Source organism: Pipistrellus hanaki, assembly GCF_964339955.1.
Source record: "Pipistrellus hanaki genome assembly, chromosome: 11".
NCBI lineage: Eukaryota > Metazoa > Chordata > Mammalia > Chiroptera > Vespertilionidae > Pipistrellus > Pipistrellus hanaki.
Genome location: NC_140513.1, coordinates 15,334,723 through 15,352,484, shown reverse-complemented (window position 1 = coordinate 15,352,484; position 17,762 = coordinate 15,334,723). Strand labels below are relative to the sequence as shown.

Below are 17,762 nucleotides of genomic sequence, written 5' to 3'. Positions count from 1 at the left end.
TCGGAACTAAAGTACATATCTGCGAGGAAAATCGCTCCTGAGGGCAGCCTCCGAGGGAGGGCGTGCAGCGGGACAGATGCCCAGGTTTGCGCGTGGCTGGAGATTAGTCAAAGCCTTCCCAGGGCAGAGTCAAGGTCCTTAAACACCACTCAAACGGAGACCCCGCTGACAAAGGAACGCAGCCTATGCCCTGGAATCCTCAATGGGCCGTGAAAAGGCGCACGCAGCTGGTGACGCGCCCAGTGATCTACACGCGGGCTGGAGACCGATTGTCACTGTAGATTCCCGCGAGGGGGCGGGGCAGAGCTGTCTCTCCTACAGCGCCTGCGCAGAGAGCCGGTTTCCACCGCCCGGTAAGGGGAAGTAGGAACTAGCGCCGAGCGCCGGGGGCGGGCCCACTGCGTGCGCAAGCGCACTCGGCAACGTCCGGCTTCCGGCCCCCTGTCCTCGCAGACCTCGGGGCGGGGCCTCGGACGGGGCCTGGGGCGGGACTAAGTGCGGAGGAAAGGACAGCTTGTCACTGTACACTCGCTGTCGCTGCCGTAGCTGTCGCCCCCGATTCCGAACTGCGAAAGTCATGTTACCCAATACCGGGTAAGGGGATCGGGGAGCCGCGGGGAAAGGCCGGGCCGCGCGGAGTGAGCCCGAGTGGATGGCCCGCGGGGGCCGGCGGCGGCGGCGGCGGTGGGAGGGTGTGTGAAGCTGCCCGTCGCGCTCCGGAATGCTGGATCGGAATGCTGGATCGCGCTGGACTCAGTGCTCCTAGAATTGTGATAACTCATGAAAAGTAACCCAAAGTTGTAATCTCAGGGTGGCAGCCATGTATAAACTTCTTCCACAGGGAAAGGGTCCTGAGGGGGTTACCCCGCCGCCCGTAGGGCCGGCCCCGGCTTGGCGTGAGCCCATAGCTGAAGGCACGAAAGTTCTAGGTGAAAGGTCACTGAACACTTGTGCACCCAGTGCCTTGTTCTCTGGGGCAGAATGCTCGATTCTGGAAAAATAAAATAATGGAATATTTAAAAAGTGACTTTCAAGTTAGTAACTAATAAAACTAACCTTATAGATATTTTTGACGGGATTGTTTTCGCTTTGAAATATTTTTAATTGTGGTAAAATACACAATTTGCCATCTTAACCATTTTTAAGTGTATAGTTCAGTAGTAAGTATATTCAGCCCTAGCCGGTTTGGCTCAGTGGATTGATCGTCCCACCGTGGACTCAAGTATCCCATTTTCTATTTCAGTTAAGGGCTTGTAGTTGGGTTGCAAGTTGGAACCCCTGGCCTTGTAGGGACTCCTAGAAGAGGCAATTCCATCTGCTGCTTTCTCTCTGTCTCTACTCCCTTCCACTCTCTAAAATTCAATGGAAAAATATCTCGGGTGAGGATTAATAACATCATATACGAAAAGCATATTCACACGGTTGTGCAACCAATCTTTGAAACTTTTTCAACTTAGAAAACTCAATATCCGTTTAAACAACTTCCCTCCTTCCTCAGCTCCTGGCAACCCACCTTTCTGCTTTGTTTCTGTAAAGTATGGGTGTATTGAGCTAAGTAGCATGGGCATTATGTAATTTGCTTGAAACATGCAAACACATGGCCAAAAGATTTAAACAGCTCAAAAGTGAGTTTTTGTCATCCCTAACTAACAATTCTGTTACTCTCTGGTATTTTTCCAAAAATATTCTGAGCATTTATAAATCTACTAGAGGCCTGGGGCACAGCATTTGTACACTGGAGGGGGTGGTGGCTCAGTCTGTTGCACCCTTTCCCTGTCAGAGAACCCTCGGGGATGTCTGCCTCAGCTGGCAGTTGGACATCCTTAGTGCTGCTGTAGAGGTGGGAGAAGCTCCCACCACCACCATTGTGCTCACCAGCCATCAGCCCAGCTTCTGGCTGGGCAGCTTCTGGCTGGGCAGCTCCTGCTTTGAACATCTACACCCTGGTGGTCAGTGCACCTCATAGCGAATGGTCGTTCCGCTGTTCCTTCGATTTGCATATTACCCTTTTATTATATAGGGTAGGATAGAATTTTGTATATCACCCTATCCACACACACACACCCCACATTTTTAAAAATTATTAAATTTATTGGGTTGACATTGGCTAATAAGATTATAAGTTTCAAGTGTACTGTTCTATAATATATCCTCTGTAGATTGCATTGCATATGCCACTTTTAATGGTATCAAACGCTCTTCTGTACCTATATGTCTAAGGACACACATTTTCAATACATCTAATTCTTCTTTCCTTTTTTTTTTTTTTTTTTTAGTATATTTTTATTGGTTTTAGAGAGAGGAATGGAGGAAAGGGATATAGAAATATTAATGATGAGAGGGAATCATCAATTGGTTGCCTCCTGCATGCTCCCCACTGGGGATTGAGCCCACAACCTGGGCATGTGCCCTGATTGGGAATTGAACCATGATCTGGTTTATAGGCCGATGCTCAACCACTGAGCCACACCTGCCTCATGGGAATGAGTAATATTTAAAGTAGTTGTTACTTTGTGTGCAAAACCTTTTAAATTTGATGTCCCATTTGTTTATTTTTGCTTTGAAACGAACAAAAAACAAAAACAAAACCACAAACCTAAAAAGGTATCCTACCAACTGGGAGAAGATATTTGCAAATGATATACTTGATAAGGGGTTAATATCCAAAATATATAAAGAACTCATACAACTCAACAAACATAAAAAAAAAACACCAAAAAGTCAATTAAAAAATGAGCAGAGCAACTGAATAAATATTTCTTCAAAGAAGACATGCAAATGGAAATGCAAATCAAAACCATGATCAAATATCACCTCACACCTGTCAGAGTGGCTATTATCCAAAAAGCAACATATAATAAGTATTGGCAAACATGTAGAGAAAAAAGAACCCTTGTGCACTGTTGGTGGGGTTGTAAGTTGGTGCATTTTCTATGAAAAACAGTATGAAGGTTCCTCAAAAAATTGAAAATAGAATAACCGTAGGATCCAGCAATACCACTTCTTGGTATATATTCAAAGAAAATAAAAACACTAATTTAAAAAATATATGCATCCCTGTGTATATTGCAGCATTTTTTACAATAGGTAAGATATGGAAACACCCTAGGTGTCCATCAAAAGATAAATGAAGAAAATATACAATGGAATATTATTCAGCCACAAAAATAATGAAATCTTGCCCTAACCGGCTTGGCTTAGTGGATAGAGCGTTGGCCTGCAGACTGAAAGGTCTCAGATTCAAGGGCATATACTTGGTTGCAGCCACATCCCAGTAGGAGGTATGCAGAGGCAGCTGATTGATGTTTCTCTCTCATCAGTGTTCCTAACTTTCTATCCCTCTCCCTTCCTCTCTGTAAAAAAAATCAATAAAATATGTATTTTTAAAAATAATGAAATCTTAACATTTGTGATAGCATGGCTGGGCCCAAGGAGTATTATGCTAAGTGTGCTAAGCGCAGTAACTCAGAGAAAGAAAAATAATGCCTGATTTAATTTATATGTGGAATCCAAGAAACAAACACAACAAAAAAGAAACAGACTTATAGATACATAGAACAAACTGAGGTTGCCAGAAAGGAGGAATATAGGGGAATGGGCAAGAAGATGAAGGGGATTAAGAAGTACAAACTTGTAAGTAAATCATAGGGATATAATGTACAGCATAGGGGATGTAGTCAATATCTTTACTTTATATGATGACAGATGGTTACCAGACTTACCATGGTCATCCTATCTAATAAAGAGGGAATATACTAATCACTGTCACGCCCTCACAAAGATGGTGGTGCCCAGAGCCAATAAGGAGGGAATATGCTAATTGACTGTCACGCCCTCAAAGATGGCAGTGCCTCCAGCCACAAGATGGTGGCAACCAGTCCGCTCTGCCCTGCCAGGGCAGCAGGCACACGGCACAGCTGGGCCTGCCACCAGGAAGGTCCAACTGCTCCGCGTGCCTGCCTCCAGTCCCCTCAGCCCCTAAGCTGCCCAGGGCTGGTTCGAGGTACAGGCAAGCCTCGGATATTAGCCGCCCAGCTGCACAGGGCCACTCAAGTCTCAAGTAACCAGGGCTGGCTGAGGCTTGCGCTGCTGGCAGTGGCAGCAGCAGAGGTGTGATGCGGGCGTTGCCTTCCCTTGATTGCTGAGTCACCTTCTACCCCCGAGGTCTCCCAGACTGTGAGAGGGGGCAGGCCGGGCTGAGGGACCCTCCCCTCCAGTGCATGAATTTTCATGCACTGGGCCTCTAGTAAGCTATATGTCAAATCATTACATTGTACACCTGAAACTAATATAATATTGTATGTCAACTGTTCTTTTAAAATGTAAAAAATAAAATAGTTGTTACTATTTTAATAGGTGGGGAGGAAGGAGGAGTATAGAGTTAGGAATAGACAGGCAGTTTCTGGGGTATTAGTAATGTTCTGTTTTTGCTTCTTGGTATTCATTTTATTTTGTTCTTTAAACTGTATACTTTGGTTTATATGCTTTTTTGTATGTTTATATACTTCACTGAAAATAGTTGCCACCTCTCTGTTTCTTCCTCACTGCTCCACTCCCCTTCTTGGTTAAACCCTTCTCACAATATCTCTGATCACGCCTCCAGATCTTGGCAAGAGTCTTATGTTCTTTTGTTAACATGCCTGCTTATATATTACTCCTGTCTCTGGTTACTGTCCCTCTTCTCTTTGTCATTGTTGTCACTTTTGCTGTCCTCTCTTAATTTTTCTTAAAAATCCTTTATTTTTAAGTAAACAAGAAAGTGGGTTTCCTTCCCTGTCATCTGACTTTATTTTTGATATTTTCTTCTCACCTAACAGCTGAGTAAGTACGATGTTTAAAATTAAGGTGGATGAATATAAAAAGTGAATAGCTCAGATAACTTTCCTCAGTACATTTGGATTAGAGAGTCTTTTGATCAGTACTTGAGCTCTTTGCCAGTTTTCTAAGTTTGTATGTTTAACAGCTTTATTGAGATGTAATTCACATACCACACAATTCACTCACTTAAAGTATACAATTCAGCCAGCCAGCATGACTCAGTGGTTGACCATGGACTCATGAACCAGGAGGTCATGATTTGATTCCTGGTCAGGGCACATGCCAGGGTTGCTGGCTTGATCCCCAGTGTGGGGCATGCAGGAGGCAGCTAATCAATGATTCTCTCTCATCATTGCTGTTTCTCTCCTCTTCCTTTCTCTCTGAAATCAATAAAAACATATTTTTTAAAATATACAATTTGGTGACTTTTAGTATATTCACCAAGTTGTGTAGCCATCACCATAATCAATTTTAAAATATTTTTATCACCCCTAAAAGAAAACCCACTCCTCTCAGCTATCAATCTCCAACTTCCCCACCCCCAGGCCTAGGCAACCAGTAATTTTTGTTTCTCTGTAGATTTGTCAATTCTGGAAATTCTATATAATAAACGGCTTATATGCAAATCGACCAAATGGTAGAATGACCAGTTGCTATAAGACGCACTGACCACCAGGGGGAAGATGCTCAATGCAGGAGCTTCCTCCTGGTGGTCAGTGTGCTCCCACAGGGGGAGCACCACTCAATAAGAAGCCGCCAGCCAGGCTCATAGCTAGCAAGTGCAGCGTTGGTGGTGGGAGCCTCTCCCGCCTCTGTGGCAGCATTAAGGATGAGTGAGGGAGCAGGCTTAACCCGTCAGTCAGTCATCACCCAAGGGCTCCTGGACTGCGAGAGGGCACAAGGCAGGCTGAGGCCGCCCCTTTGCCCCCTGAATGCACAATTTTGTTCCCTGGGCCTTTAGTGTCATATAAATGGAATCACCCAACACATGGTTCTTCATAACTGGTTTTTTTTTTTTCAGTTAGCATAATATTTTCAAGGTTCTTTCATGTTGCAGCTTGGATCAGTACATCATTCATTTCTATTGCTGAATATATTCCACTGTATGGATATACCATATTTTATTTATCCATTCATTTGTTGATGGACATTTACAGTGTTCCCATTCTGGCTAGTATGAACAAAGATGGTCATCCATTGAACAATTATTTGCTTTTAGGTCATTTCTTTTAAGTGGTATGTAGACAATATGAAAAATCCCAAAGAATATAAAGAACATAATCAAATTTATTCATAACCCCACCACTCATTTATAAGCTTTGTTAACACTTCTTTGTGGGAGAAAAATACATATTTATGTAGTTTATTAACTCCTTGTTTCTCTTTAAAGACTTATTTTTCATTTGAGCAGAGTTTGTTTGCCAAAGCACTGCAAGATTGGCCAACTGAAGTTGTAATAAATAATTGTTGTGCAATGCGAGTACAGTATAGTTATTAGCTAATCATATGGGGAGGGAGGAGGGTTTAGAGAAAGTTTCACAGAGGAGAAAACATTACAAGTAGATAGATAGATAGATAGATAATTAGATAGATATAGATATACATACGTTCTTCATACTGGTAAGTAAATACAGCATTGAGGTTTCTAATAAAGTCACATTTGTTCTGTTGTAGGAAATTGGCAGGATGTACAGTTTTTATCACAGGAGCAAGCCGTGGTATTGGCAAAGCTATTGCATTGAAAGCAGCAAAGGACGGAGCAAATATTGTCATTGCTGCAAAGACCACTCAAGCACACCCCAAACTCCCAGGCACAATCTATACTGCTGCTGAAGAAAGTGAGTGTGACAATGCCATTTCATGAAATATTCTCATCATGGTTGCAATACATAGATAATTTACTGGAGCGTTTAATTATAGCTCTTTGAAAGCTACCCTAAAAATAAGTTTATCTGCTTAAAAGTATTTTGTCACCTTAGAGCAGTGATTGGGATCTGTTTTTTCTCCTCTAACACTTGGAGTGATATGAGAGACTCCCATTAAAAATTGTATCTCGCCGAAACTGGTTTGGCTCAGTGGATAGAGCGTCAGCCTGCAGACTCAAGGGTCCCAGGTTCGATTCTGGTCAAGGGCATGTACCTTGGTTTCAGGCACATCCCCAGTAGGGGGTGTGCAAGAGGATGCTGATCGGTGATTCTCTCTCATCAATGTTTCTAACTCTCTATCCCTCTCTCTTCCTCTCTGTAAAAAATCAATAAAATATATATATGTTTTAAAAATTGTGTCACATGAGGGCAGTTGTTCTTGGATCTGAGTGGAGAATGGGAGAGTGGAAACAGAGAATTTGAGAGGTGGATGAAGTGAACACTTTGAAAAAGCTTTCCATGTTATTTATTTTCTGCACCATTTTCAGGTTATTATTTTAACACTTTCAGTCCACAAATAATTACTAAGTGCTTATATTCAAGGCATTGTGCCAAGCACAGTGCCAGGAGGGAGAGCTTAAAAATTCAAGTTCACCTGAGGTTGTTGGTTTTGTTAGTTATTTTAATAGCACTGTGGTTATGTTAAGAGAATACGTATCAAATACTGATGAATGAAGTGATAGCTGGGATTTGTTTTAAAATATACCAGCAGCCCTAGCTAGTTTGGCTCAGTGCATAAAGTGTTGGCCTATGGACCTGAAAAATCCCGGTTTCAATCAAGGTCAAGGGCACGTACCTCAGTTTCAGGCTCCTCCCCAGCCTAGGCCCTCGCCAGGGCATGTGCAGAAGGCAATCAATTGATGTGTTTCTCTCACATAGATGTTTCTCTATGTCTTTCCCTCTCTCTCCCACCCTCCCTAAAAATCAATGGAAAAATATCTTCGAGTAAGGAGAAAAAAAAAAAATACACCAGCAAAAAACAAAATGAGGTTGGATGTAGATAAATTGTACTGGCTAAATATTAACAATCATTGAAGACTAGAGGCCCAATGCAAGGGTTCATGCACCGGTGGGGTCCCTCTGCCTGGCCTGTGGGGATCAGGCTGAAACTGGCTCTCTGGCATCCCCAAAGGGTCCCGGATTGCGAGAGGACAGTGTTTGGGTGGCGCACTCTGGAACGGGGCTCCCTCCCCTCTGGTTCCAGGTGTATCACCTGAGAACCGCAGCTGCCAACTTCCCGCAGCTCAGCAGTTCCCGCATTGAGGGTCTGCCCCTTGGTGGTCAGTGCATGTCATAGCTACTGGTTGGATGGTTGAATGGTCACTTAGGCTTTTATATATAAAAAGATAGGTGATAGATTCATGGTAGTTTATTATACTGTTCTTTATATTTTTTGAAAATTTTCATAATGGTGTTTTGTTTTGTTTTTTAAAATCCTCACTCAAGGATATTTTCTCCATTGATCCCTAGAGAGAGAGTAAAAGGGAGGGAGAGAAAGAGAAACATTGTGAGAGACACATCGACTGGTTGCCTCCCGCGTGAGCCCCTACCAGAGATGGGGATCAGACACACAGCTGAGGTACATGCCTGTGGTGTCCTTCGTTAGGAATTGAGCCCACCACCATTTAGTCCTAAGGCTGATGATGATCAACCATTGAGCCAAACTGGCCAGGGCTCATAATAGTTTTTTAAGATTACCTTCCTTTTTTGGCTTTTTAATAGAATTTTAAAATTCCTCTTTGTTTTTTAATGGAACTAGTCTATCTAGTTTGAGGCTGGATATGGGCCAATCTTTCCTATTGTTGTGGTTATAAGACATAGCTATTTATATTGATTTTCTGAAGATGGGGTTCTTATTTCTTTTGACTCATATCAGAATGAAAGGTTTAATATTTACATGCTTTATAATGCTCTTTTTGTTTCTTTATTCTTCATAGTTGAAGCCGCTGGAGGAAAGGCCTTGCCATGTATTGTTGATGTGAGAGATGAACAGCAAATCAGTAATGCAGTGGAGAAAGCAGTTGAGAAATTTGGAGGTAGTGCCATAATTCTGAAATAATTACTGAATTTTGATAAAATATAGGTGTAACTATAACTTTAATTAAAAATTTTTGAGTCTTTGGAGTATAATAAAAAATGAGTATTGTTCATATAGAAATGTAGCTTAAAACCTAATGAGGATTGTTGTTTTTTTTTATTTGGCAAGAATTATTTTGAATACTATAACACATTTACCATCCAGTATAAGGTTAGGATCTTGACAATAACATACATCTAACCAAAAGTAGTTCCTTAGATCCCATTCCACTTTCTTGCCTCTCTTCAATTACTATAGCCATGTATTATATATGCAGTGGCTAGGGATGGAAGACTGGATATAAGATACAGCAATAATCATTATTCTAGATTCATTTTATTTTAGAAATGAGTTACCAAAGCACACTTGATCTTTGATGATTTGCCTGGAATCGAAACTCTGGTCCCAGTCCCCAAGACCAGAAAGAGCCTTAGAAGGGAGGGAGGTCTGTATGCTTGGAAGGAGGACGGCCTTTGGAAAGATGCTAGAGAAGAGGGAAAATTTTAAAGAAGTTAATCTTAAATTCCTGGAGACAAGGAGGGATGACCAGGACATAAGACAACAGATACAAATGGAAGCTACAAACCACCAAGGACTAAGCCTCCTTGTAGTTTCACGTGGATCTCTGGTGATGGCCTGTCTCCATTGTGCTAGTGAAAATTATTTGGGTATTTTGACACAGCTACTTAGTTTTATATTGGTGTATTGATTAGTTAATTTATCTATAAGAAGTATTTGTGAACCAACTTAGGTTCAACTACACAGAGTAAATGTTTTTATTTTTTTTTAATTAAGTTTAAGTTACATTAATAGGAAGTTCATTATTTGAAAACAGGAATTGATGTCTTGGTGAATAATGCCAGTGCTATTAGCTTGACCAACACATTGGAAACACCTACGAAGAGGGTGGATTTGATGATGAGTGTCAACACCAGAGGCACCTACCTTACGTAAGTTAAAGAATTGTCGAGGAGACCCCTAGCCGATTTGGCTCAGTGGATAGAGCGTTAGCCTGTGGACTGAAGGGTCCTGGGTTCAATTCTAGTCAGGGCACATGCCCAAGTTATGGGCTTGATCCCTAGTGTGGGGATGCAGGAGGCAGCCAATTGATGATTCTCTCTCATCATTGATGTTTCTATTTCTCTCTCCCTCTCCCTTTCTCTCTGAAACTAATAAAAATATATTTTTTAAAAACTTACCCTACTGTAGAAATGTTCCACAGATGTGCAGAAATTAAGTTTGTTCATTGTATTGCTCACTAAATACAAAGATACAGCCGAAACCGGTTTGGCTCAGTGGATAGAGCGTCGGCCTGCGGACTCAAGGGTCCCGGGTTTGATTCCGGTCAAGGGCATGTACCTTGGTTGCGGGCACATCCCCGGTAGGGGGTGTGCAAGAGGCAGCTGGTCGATGATTCTCTCTCATCGATGTTTCTAACTCTCTATCCCTCTCTCTTCCTCTCTGTAAAAAATCAATAAAATATATTTTAAAAAAATAAAAAATAAAAAAAATAAATAAATACAAAGATACAAAAAGTGCCTTGCTGAAAAGTAAAAAAATGGACTATGTTATGAAGTCTAAGTACTAAATACACCTCCATGATTTGAAACAGATAGATCAGTGCTTTACTCATGTTGAATACAAACATGATCATCTACTGTATGGCAAGATTGTGTGCCCAGTGTATTGTTGAGAAAAATTGACTCTCTTTGCCACATAAGAGAGAATTCTCAGTTCAGTTCCCAAACAAAGAATGGGTCAAAGGCTTGGCTTTTTTAGGTGACATTATGATTTATGTAAACACAAATGCATGGTTCTCATTGTTCATTCCTTGTGAAATTATGTCTTTGGAAACCCATTTGGCAAGAACAATTTGGACCCTTATCTATTCTGAGGTCATTTTCTAAAAATGAAAATGATGGCCTAACCTATATTCCTTTGAATGCGAAATATGGTCTTATACCTGGATTAGATTTAGTTTGTTTCATATTGATGTTTTAAGGTGCAGTTCACTGTTTTAATCACTATCAGCTAATAATATTGGTTGCCTCTCCCCACCTCACCCCCATAAAAGTGAAGCACCTTTGGGAAGGAATAATATATATAAAAATCCTTTAGTGATATTGATTGTAATTGGTTTATAAACTTGAAAAGACATTGCTGATGGTTCCAAGAATCTATAATAATAAAAGCATAATATGCTAATTAGACTAGACAGCCAAACAACTTTCCCGACAAAGCAAGGGCTGCAAGGGCTGAGCTCCTTGCGTGAATTTTGTGCATCGGTCCTCTAGTATTGTATTAAGAAAACTGACTTGAAAGAAGAGTGGACAAGTTCAAAGTTCTAGAAGTTATTGAATGTGAAATAAAATGAAAAGTTATAAAATTATTAAGCTACAATATTTAACATGGTATAGCTTAATGATGAAAAAAATTTAAATATTGTGCTTGAGTCTCCTGTAAAATAAATTGCCTACCTTTGTAAACAGTACTATTTAAAAAAACCAAAAACTTAATATTGCTCCCAAAGGCATATTGCATTGCATACTGGTGCAAATTAACTTTGGAAATGTATTGGGAGTTATGTTATTAAATTACAATTTCAGCATAGTAAGAATATCATATTTACTAAAGATGAAATAAGTCAACCTATATAATAGTAATGATAGCAGTAGTTTATTTCATGGGTTTAGCATATGTACTGTTTTAAATATCTCATATATATCATCTCATTTTAATCCCTTGGTCAACCCTAGATGGTAGCAGGGATTACCAACATTTACCAATGAGAACACTGAGAAGTAGAATGCTATATATTTTCCCCAGGATCACACAAGGAAGGGGCAGAAGGAGGATTTGAACCAAGGTGTGTCTGACTGGAATACCTATGTTCTTTGCACAGTACAAGTTGTGCTGGCTGACAATTACATTATCTGTTACTGAAAAGTGTGTGTGTTTGTGTGTGTGTGTGTGTGTGTGTGTTGGGGAGGGAGAATTTTGAAGGATGTAGTTAAGGATAACCACAGTTGGATTTAAGGCTAATGTGCCCAAGGATTTTTATTATCATCACCAAGTATTATCATTTTGACAGGCCATTGAGCAAAGTTTCAAAGTTGAAAAATTAGTTGTTTTTCCCATGTTCATTCTAGAAGAGTAAAAAATAAACAAACAACAAAAGTACCCTATAGCCCTAACCGGTTTGGCTCAGTGGATAGAGCGTCAGCCTGCGGACTGAAGGGTCCCAGGTTTGATTCTGGTCAAGGGCATGTATCTTGGTTGCGGGCACATCCCCAGTAGGAGGTGTGCAGGAGGCAGCTGATTGATGTTTCTCTCTCATCGATGTTTCTAGTTCTTTCCCTCTCCCTTCCTTTCTGTAAAAAATAAATTATATATGTATATTAAAAAGTACTCTATGGATTACTGAACAAATTCAGTTTCTCTGTAGAAGTAAATTAAAATAAAACTTTTAAAAGTGGGATAATTGCCGAAACCGGTTTGGCTCAGTGGTAGAGCATTGGTCTGCGGACTGAAAGGTCCCGGGTTCGATTCTGGTCAAGGGCATGTACGTTGGCTGTGGGCACATCCCTGGTGGGGGATGTGCAGGAGGCGGCTGGTTGATGTTTCTCTCTCATCTACGTTTCTGGCTCTCTATCTCTCTCTCTTCCTCTCTGTAAAAATCAATAAAAAATAAATAAATTAAAAAGTGGGTTAATTGTTAGAAAACTATTCATTTGACTTGTGTTTTCTTTCACTTTTAGGTCTAAAGCATGTATTCCTCATTTGAAAAAGAGTAAAATTGCTCATATTCTCAATCTCAGCCCACCACTGAACCTAAATCCACTGTGGTTCAAACAGCACTGTGGTAGGTGGTAGGATGAGGGGATGGTTTGTTTATTTGTTTTGCATTAAATCAATGCATCTATTATGTAATCACAATTTACATACACATTCAGCATTACATTTTCTATGCAGAATCAGTAGCATTTTAGAAAGTAGATTCTTAAACTTTTGTCTGTAATTATAGAATTTAAGTATAATATATATTCATTAAAATGCACAGATCTTAATGGTTCAGTTTGATGAGTTTTGACAAATATATCCACCTGTAAAGCCAATATCTAAATCAAGATATGCATTTCCATCATCCCAGAAAGCTCCCTCAAGTCCCAATGAGTGTGTTTTATTGAATGTAACTTATCTATAACAAAAGCATAATATGCTAATTAGACCAGACGTCCTTCAAGATGACCTTCTGGACGAAGCCACTGAGGCAGGGGCTGAGGCAGAGGCAGCCGCTGCAGCAGGCGGGGGCCAAGCCCCTTTCACAAATTTCGTGCATCGGGCCTCTAGTTCTTCAATAAAGTTGGTTAAAAGCTATCTATGAAATACTTTACCTTCCACAGCAAACTAATGATTCAAAGTATGTTAAATAACAAGATTTATGTGTAAGTACCTCCTTTAAAATAGTTGTATCAGAGACTTGGTCCTTATTTCACAAAGCAAACTAAAAGAAGTTCTGTTTTCATTGACAAGGATAATAAGTTTGTAGCCTTTAGTTCTTATTATTTTACTAGCAGTAGTTTTCCTTTAAATGATCACTTTCATTCTTTACAAAGGGAAAAAAAAAACCAGATTAAGAAACAGTAGTGTCACTCCAATAATAGTAAGGGAAATTAAAGTTTATTATTGTGTCTTTTCTTTAAATAAAATATTAGGATGTAAATACATAAAGAAGCTCTTCCTGTTCAGATACCTCCATAAAAACTGTTTTTTTAAAGAGTGTGTTTTAAAAATCATGTTTTGTATTTATTATATTATTAAAGAATTCTAAAAAATGTATCAGGAAAAAATAGTAATAGAAAGAAATTAATTTATTTATTAATTATTATTTCTTGTGTTTCCTTTCAGCTTATACCATTGCTAAGTATGGTATGTCTATGTGTGTGCTTGGAATGGCAGAAGAATTTAAAGGTGAAATTGCAGTCAATGCATTATGGCCTAAAACAGGTATGTACTAAAAAATATTTTTTAATTCTCATTTATTGTTCTTTTAAAAAAATTGTTGATTGATTTCAGAGAAAGAGAAGAAGGGGGAGAGAGAGCAAAAGAATCATTGATTTGTTGCTCCACTTATTTATGCATTCATTAGTTGCTTCTTGTCTGTGCCCTGACTGGGGATTGAACCTATAACTTTGGTATATTGGGACAATGCTTTAACCAACTGAGTTACCCGGTTAGGACTCATTTATTGTTCAAGATAAATCTTGGGTGAGCAGGGTGGGGTAGGAATGAGTAGATGTCAAAGGTAACCTCGGTCTGTCTGTTGGGAAACAAGTTAAACTCTTTATTGTACATATAAGACATTTTCCAGCTTTCACTTGGACTCTATGACTGACTCTTAAGCAGATGGCTATCCTGGAAACACTGAACACTGGAACATTTGAAGAGTTTCATTTAAAGCCAACAGGAAGCCAGCTGTGCTTCCCTAACCTTTTCTCCTTCCTCATGTTTGATACCTTACTAAATTCTGCAGATTCTCATGCTGTTGTTTTATACTCATACAACCCAACAAATATTTCTTCTGTTTCTTATATTCTTACTACCTTTGTCTTTTTCCACTATAAAAAGCTGACTTATCTGTTACTTTCACATGAATCCTGAGCTCACAGAGTGCCTAGACCCCCTTGAGGTGACAAGAACCTACATATGGTTGGATTTTGTATGCAACGTTAGGATTTATGTACGGCATTGTTTTATTTATTTCCATCACTCCACAAATACCTACTGGACAGTTATCATGGGGTGACCACTGTAGGGTACTGGGATACTTTTTTGGCCTTTTCACCTAGTAGATGCCTAGGTCAGTAGAAATTGACTATTAAAAGCACATTTAATTTAGTATTTTTATGAAGTACTGTAGCCTTACAGGTGCTCTTGAACTGAACTGCCACAAATGGCAGTGTGAAATATACCCAGAATTCTAGTTTAGGAACAGATGAAGGATTTCTTTTCTCTTTGCTTCCCATCTGCTGTGCAGTGGGTGAAGGGATTTTCTCAGCTCCAACCAGTTGGGAGAGGTCTAATGATCCACAGTGTGGAAGCTGAGGAAACAAGGTGCTATGGGTAAGAATTTATGGAACACGGGCATGTTGCTGATGTAACTTAGGAAAATAGTTTTTGCAGCCAGCTCTCTAGTTGCCTTCTTTATTCTAAGGACTCAAAGAATCAACTTAAAAATTGCTATCTTCTGTAATTTGACCAAGATTCCTTTACTTACTAGCCCATTGTGGGATCAGAATCATGTTTTATTGTTTCTTTGTATCTCTTACGTTTCTGTGTCAGACACAGTTCTTTTAAAATTTTCTGGAAAGCAATATTCTTTGCAATGGGGTAAAAGGTGAGTGTGAAAAAAGTGCATCTACAACATTTTTCAAACTACATGTCAAGACTCATTGGTGAGTCATGAAATCTATCTAGTGAGGCATAAAATCAACTTAGTGGATTGTGAAATTGATTTAGTAAGCAGCAGCCAGAATTTTTTGTTGTTTTGTTTTATTTCTAATGGAATAAAATAGAAAATATTAGGTAGTACTGCACATAGTAAGGATCAGTATTATTTCATAAACTTTTGTTTCCTATATAAATGAATAAAATATATTAGTGAGTGTGTATGTGTATGTATTATATATTCTTAGTCGTCATGTTAGTAAAATGTGTTACTTATTGTGGATCACAGTCAAAGACTTTAAAATTTACACTTTACTGTGACTCTTTTATACTTCCTTTTCTTCTCAATCTCCTCCCCCCACATTAAGCATTGCTGTTACTAAAGTTAAAAGATAATGAGATTCAGGCAGTTTGTTAGAAAGGAAGGTCTCCAAGATAACAAAAGTCCCAACATAATATTTTCCCTCTTTGTACTCCTGGTATGTAACTTTCTATTCATTAATCTTCCGAACATTTTTATATTCCAGGCACAGTGCTCTGTACTATTTATTAAGTGTCATATAATTTATTAAGTGTCTTCTCTGTACACGGTATTAGGAGGTATTAAGGTGAATGTGATGCAGTCCTTACCTTCAAAATCAATGCCTCTCTCTCACATCAGTGTTTCTCTCTGTCTCTTCATCTCCCTTCCACACTCTCTAAAAATCACTGGGAAAAATAACCTTGGGTGAGGATTAAAAAAAAATATGATTCCTAATCCTAGACTGTATAGAGTGGCTCTCTTTCTATGTCTGCAAAAGCTGAATAATCTCCCGACATTATTGCCCTGTAAGGAAAAGGAGATTTACTGCACTTAATGGAATGGATATAGTGTAACATTTATTATCAGTAATCAAAGCAGTGTCCTGGTCCACTCGCTGTTTGTCCTCTCTGGCTTGGTGTGCCTTCTCTACACCAGCTACATGAGCCCTTCTGGGTCTAGATCTTTGACCACACCAAATTCAACACATTCAGAGGAGATCAGTGAGCAGGCCGCTATTAGTTTCACAGCATGTGGCTCTCAAGCCCCCAGAAAGATCACCTTTAAAAATATAATTTTTTTCTTTTTATAAAATCCACTTCATAGTTTCTGCTGAAATGAAGGGCGGGAGGAGAAGAGGTACAAGGGCTACTATTCACAATGTCTACTGCTTCTTACCTCTTGACTGGTCAGAACAACGGTGGTAGAAGAAGAAGGTCCACTTGGAATAGACTTCATGTGGGTTGGGGTGAGGAGTCTGGAAATGCAGCTACTGATCTTGGTGTTGACCACAGAGAGGAAGATAAAAGTATCACAACAGCTTCAGTCCTCTATCACCTGGACCGCATTGCAGATGGACATGGGAGCTCAGCTCACCAGGGAGGCCAATGTGACAAGGTGGCAACTGGCTTCTCTGGTGCTAGAAACAAAAACTAGTGTTTATTTCGAAGGACCTACTTTCCAACTTGTTCTCATGGCAGTGTTTACCATATTTCATTGATACTGAGATGCCCAGGCTTTTACATTTTTACATCTTTGATATTAGAATGCTCTTACAATTGATGATATACCACAGTTTAATTGGGAGGGTTTTTTTTCCTTAGTGATACGCTTTGTAAGTCATATCTTTGGTTCATTGAACACACCGAAGAATATGTGTGTGTGTGCTTGGTAGGGGCCGGCAGGTGTTAAAGAGGTGAGATAAACTCTTTTCCTAGAGAAGGAGACTCAAAGGCAATGCTGATGTTTTAAACCTGATAGGTACTGCATACATTTATGTGAAAGGAAATCTTCCATTGATTTTAAGACTCTTGTTACTGTCTGTTTTGAGCAAGCTGTAACCAGAAGAATCAATCCAAAGCTTTCCCCGTTATTCCTTTAATTAGATTCAAATTGTAGGGTCACCTTTAGGAATCTTGTGATCCAAGGTTTATCAGCTTTCATTACAAATATTGCTTATTTTCCTTTCCAAAAATCATCACTGAATGTTATGTGATGGATCTTATTGTTAACTTGTACTTACCCTGTTTCCCCAAAAATAAGACAGTGTCTTATATTAATTTTTGCTCCCGAAGATACGCTAGGTCTTATTTTCAGGGGATGTCTTATTTTTCCATGAAGAAGAATACAGTACACATTTACTGTTAAATGAAAATAAAGAAAATTTATTACCTGTATACGGTACGGTAGTATGGTAGTTGTCAACACAAACCAGACAAACTGTGAATCCTACAGTATCAAGAATTTACTCATTTATTCAATGACAATCATGTCATCATCTTCTGGAACATCATTATAACAAACCAATTCCTGAATTTCCTGGTGAATTTCTTGTGACTCCATTTCTTTCAGAATCAGTGGAGCAAATCTCTCATGTTTAGCCTAGGGGGGGCCTTATTTTCAGGGGGATGCCTTATATTTCACTCAGAAGGAAACCTGTAAGTAGGTCTTATTTTCGGGGAAACACGGTAGTAAG

The 17,762-nt window shown here is 39.6% G+C and overlaps 1 protein-coding gene across 1 annotated transcript in view; it reads left to right on the top strand.

Moving 5' to 3' along the window:
• The first annotated feature begins 455 nt into the window (after positions 1–455).
• Positions 456–17,762, top strand: part of HSDL2 (hydroxysteroid dehydrogenase like 2) — a 30,425-nt gene continuing 13,118 nt past the window's right edge. The window contains exons 1-6 of the mRNA XM_084899238.1: positions 456–594; positions 6,493–6,656; positions 8,681–8,779; positions 9,656–9,770; positions 12,579–12,682; positions 13,729–13,827. Coding sequence (XP_084755364.1) covers positions 578–594; positions 6,493–6,656; positions 8,681–8,779; positions 9,656–9,770; positions 12,579–12,682; positions 13,729–13,827 — 598 coding nt within the window. The 5' untranslated portion in view covers positions 456–577. The remainder of the gene's footprint in view (positions 595–6,492; positions 6,657–8,680; positions 8,780–9,655; positions 9,771–12,578; positions 12,683–13,728; positions 13,828–17,762) is intronic.